A 4839-nucleotide genomic window follows, 5' to 3' on the forward strand; every position below is an offset into this window, starting at 1 on the left:
TGCACTATAGCAGTGCGCCACCGGGCCGGCCCAAAGTTTCAACTATTTCAAACCCCCTTTTTAAATACAGGTTAAACACAGGCTTTGGAGTCCAAACTGAGTTCAAATTCCAGCTTTGATTCTTATTACCTTGGCCACCTAGGACATGTCATATAACGTCTCTGTGACTGAGTCTCCTCATTTATAAAATGGAGTAATAATAATATCTACCATATAAAGTTATTCTCAGGATTAAATGTGAAATGCTGATCACAAATGCCTGGCAGCTGAATCGATATTAGCAGTAATAATTATTATTTTTATAATGTTTTGCAAAAGTACACTAATGATTCTTGAATAGAGTTAACCTAAAGGCAGATTTTCTTTTCTTTTTCCTGTTTCTTTTCCTTTTTTGTTGTTTTTCTTTTCTTTTTTTTTTTTTGCTGTAAAGTATTGAAAAGAAAATCAATTCCAGCATTTTGAAATACAAATTTGGGACAAAAACCAAATTTATTCACTTTATTGATTTATAAACAAAATGTTATTTAGTCAACAAATATTTATTAAATATCTAGTAAATTTCAGGCACACTGCCAGGCACAGGGATGACAATGACAGTAAGATATGTCCCCTGCCCTCAATCAGCTGACATTCCAGGAGACTGACAAGTATACATGTGATTACATGCAATGTAACAAAGGCTGTGATGTGATACAAGAACACAAGGGCTGGTGTGTGTGTGATGGGAGTATGGTTTTGACCAGTTCCTTCCCTTAGATGTAAACCTTTTTCTTTGGCTCCAAAGCCAAGGAATTGGTCCCATTTTTTTCTCCTGGCTTTTTCAGCACCACACTCTCCAAAGTTTTCTTGTGGTTTTTATGTTTTCTTTTGTTTTGTTTTGCAGCTGGCTGGTAGGTATATCCAAACCCTTGACTTTGATGTTACAAGGTGGTGTTCCAACCAACTGAGCAACCAGCCAGCCTGGTAAAATTTTTTTCTTGACTGGATGGATTAGCCATGGCTTTTTTTTTTTTTTTGAAATTTATAAAGGTGAAAGACAAGCACCTTGAATTATGGAGGACAGTATACTGTTTCCTGAAGAGTGAGGTTTTTCTACTGGTGAAGTCACTTCTAGGATTTTTGGCCTGAAAAGTTTTTTTGACATACTTTTTCTTTGCTATCCATTTTTTCTTTTCTTTTTCTGTTCTCTACTTTATCTTTTAGTTTCCAAAAGAAGAGGACTTTACAGATTCTAAGTATGATTTATATGTAAAGACAGAAAATGATGATTTTTTTAATGAAAAATTCCATACTACAAAAATGAATATAAACTTTTCATGCAGGGCCGGCCCGTGGCTCACTCGGGAGAGTGTGGTGCTGATAACACCAAGGCCCCGGGTTTGGATCCCATATAGGGATGGCCGGTTTGCTCACTGGCTGAGCGTGGTGCTGACAACACCAAGTCAAGGGTTAAGATCCCCTTACCGGTCATCTTTTTAAAAAAGAAAAAAAATTAAAAAAAAACTTTTCATGCAGTTTCATGCATATTGAAAATGCAAATAATTTTAATTTCATTGCATTTTTCAGAATTCTCAATCATAATCCTCTGACTACTGTTGAAGATTCACATCTTTTTAAATTGCCAGCATTAAAATATCTGTAAGTATCACAATAATGTCATGAGTCACGAGATGACTTCTGCTCTTCCTTTTTCCTTTCATCAAAGATTAAGTATTTTCACTTGGGCTAAAAAGTCATAATTTTAATTTTAACTGGGTTATTGTGGGAAAAAGTTATTGGCAAAGGAAAGGACTAAGAAAGGATGTATAATGGGCAAGACAGCCAACAGTGGAAGAGAGCAGAGTTGAAGAAAACATAAAGACATGGAACATGTAGACGCATGTAGGAATATCATTTATCCCAGAAAGCAAAGAGGAAGAGCTGCATGTTATTTTAAAAACGGGAAAAAAAGTGTAATCAAGACAGGTGAATGCAATTCAATATGAGAAGTAAGATAATGGTTAAAAAAAAAAAAAGGTAGAGTTTCTCTATTCAATCCCAAGGCCATTAGTTTAATGATGCAAATAAACTTAAATTTATTCAATAAGAGCTCTCTAGAATTATCTTCTATGGCCAATAAACTCTTAAGGTTATTTATAGAGAAGCCAAATTTGAAGTACTCATATGTCCTTGAAATGTGTTTTTAAGTACAGAACTTTTGTATTGGGTTCCTATCATGAATGTTTGGGCTTTCTCCTTCAGAGACATGGGAGCAACACAAGTGTCACTTACAACAATTGAGAACACCATCCTGATGTCTCTCGAATTGGAAAAACTGTAAGTTTTTTTTTAGATTTATTTTCAATTAGTTTTGGGGTTGTTTTCTTGTTTTCTTAAGTCAGGTTTATTGAGGTATAATTTTCACATAATAAAATTCACTCTTTTTAAGAGTACACTTTGATGAGTTTTGACAAATGTATGTCATGTAACCACCACCACATTCCCAATATGGAACATTTCTCTCCCCTCAAAAAGTCCCCTCATGTCCCTGCAGTCAATCCTCTCCTCCCACTACCAGCCCCTGGCAACCACCATTCTGATTTCTGTTCCTATACGTTTGCTTTTTCCAGAATGTCTTGTAAATGAAACCATGTAGTTTGTGGCCTTTTGCTTCTTTCACTTCATAATCCTTTTTTTTTTTTTTTTTTTAAAAGATGACCGGTAAGGGGATCTTAACCCTTGACTTGGTGTTGTCAGCACCACGCTCACCCAGTGAACAAACCGGCCATCCCTATATGGGATCCGAACCTGTAGCCTTGGTGTTATCAGCACCGCACTCTCCCGAGTGAGCCACAGGCCCGCCCCCTTTTTGTCTTTTTCTTACTGACCGGTAACGGGATCGCAACCCTTGGTGTCGCGCCCGCACCGGGGACCGGCAACGGGATCGCAACCCTTGGTTTTGCGCCCGCACCACGCTCAGCCAGTGAGCGGGAATCAGTCTCCACATGGGATCTGAACCCTCGGCGGGAGCGCCGCCACACTCCCAAGCGGTGCACTCTCAAGTGCGCCACCGGGCCGGGCCATCACTTCATAATCCTTTTAAGATTATGTTGTCATCCATGCTGTTGTGTCTATCTGTAGTTCATTCCTTTTTATTGTTGGGCAGCATTCCAGTGGTGTGGATATACCAGTTTGTATATCCATTCATCAGTTTATGCACATTTGGGTTGCTTCCAATTTTTTGGCAATTATGAATAAAGCTGCTAAAAATACTCACATGCAGGTCTTTGTGTGAACATATATTTTCAGTTCTCTGGGGTAAATGCCTAGGGGTGGGATTGCAGCATACATGCTAAGTGCATATTTAACTTCTTAAGAAATGGCTGAACTGTTTCCTACAGTGGGTGTACCATTTTGCATTCCCTCCAGCGGTGTATGAGAGTTGCAGTTGCTCCACATCTTCACCTGATCCTTCTATTCCAGGGTTTTTAAAAAAAAGGCAGCCTTTCTACTAGTAGGTGTGTAGTCACTGTGATTTTACTTTGCATTTATTTAACAGCTGATGATACTGAGTGTCTATTCATGTGCAAATATCATCTTTACTGAAGTGTCTGTTCAAATCTGTTCCCATATTTTGATTGGATATTTATCTTATTGAGTGTTAAGAGTGCTTTATTATATCCTCTGGATACAAGTCCTTTTTCTCAGATATGTGTTTAGTAACTACCTTCTCTCAGGTTGTGGCTTATCTTCTCATTATATTTAAAGTATCTTCAGAGAGCCGAAGTTTTTAATGTTTTAATTTTGATGAACTCTAATTTAGCAATTTTTTCTTGACTGGTTTGTGCTTTTTTGTGTCTGACCTAAGAAATCTTTGTTTAAGAACCCATTGTCTAATCCAAACTCACAAAGATTTTCTCCTATGTTTTCTTCTAGAAATTGTGTAGTTACATTTAGGTCTATGATCCATTTTGAGTTTTTACGTATGGTGTGAAGTATGTCATTTTTTGCAGTCTTTTATTTCTGTAGGGCCCTATTGTGACAGTTTGTTACACAACTCATCGCAGCTTACATTTTGCCATCCTCCCTCCAGTATGGCAAGCTAAATAGAAACGTGATGTTGTGCTAAGGCTAGTTGAGGGGATTACACAAGATCAGTATGGAAAAAGGTCCTTCATTTGCACTCTGCTGCAGTCATTTTTGTCAGGTCACCTCCTTGACTATCTTCACAACGTTGTCAGCAGATCCATCAGTTACTGCTCTAGCCTCATCACCCTCAACCTCCTGCAGCGTCTGACACAGTCGATCCCTCCCATGTTGCCAGATGAACTTCTCGCTGCATAGTCAAAGTTCTCATCCACCGGCTTTTTCACTTTGTTATCCACAGTAGTGGGGTTCTATCTGCTTTTCTCTTGTCCATTAGTGGATAAGAAAAAAGTGCTGTCTTTCTCTGTAGCCATTTGCAATCAAGGCCACAAAAGATTAAAGCAACTGACACAGTGGAGTTCATTATTGAAAGTCCTCGGGAGTTTAGACATTTATATACAAAGTAAGCCAGCCAGCTCATTTGAGTTTTGACTCCTGTGTAATGACCTTTAATGTGTATTGAAAAATAGTTATTCTCAAGTAAGGATAATCTACACCTCAGGTCATATGCAGTCTCAAAAATTGGTCAGCATGCTTTAAAACCATTATTTAAGTTTGTCATCACTTGTATTATTCCTAGCTCATACTTTATAATGAATAACAAAACTACAATATTTCCTATGAAGTGTTCTTGCTAAAAATGTTTCCTTGTTATATTCAGGTTGATCATACAAAACCAAATTGAAGAGCATTCTGTAAAACAATTGGCTTGAA

General features: G+C 37.8%; 1 protein-coding gene across 1 annotated transcript in view; it reads left to right on the top strand.

The window, feature by feature from the left end:
- LOC103581229 (leucine-rich repeat-containing protein 37B-like) overlaps positions 1-2382 on the top strand; it is a gene marked incomplete at its 5' end in the record, with an annotated part of 22734 nt that extends 20352 nt beyond the window's left edge. The window contains 2 exons of the mRNA XM_008563115.1: positions 1567-1638; positions 2242-2382. Of these exons, the coding sequence (XP_008561337.1) occupies positions 1567-1638; positions 2242-2320 (151 nt within the window). The remainder of the gene's footprint in view (positions 1-1566; positions 1639-2241) is intronic.
- Positions 2383-4839: the final 2457 nt, after the last annotated feature.

This window comes from Galeopterus variegatus, unplaced genomic scaffold (genome assembly GCF_000696425.1).
Source record: "Galeopterus variegatus unplaced genomic scaffold, G_variegatus-3.0.2 Scaffold12610, whole genome shotgun sequence".
NCBI lineage: Eukaryota > Metazoa > Chordata > Mammalia > Dermoptera > Cynocephalidae > Galeopterus > Galeopterus variegatus.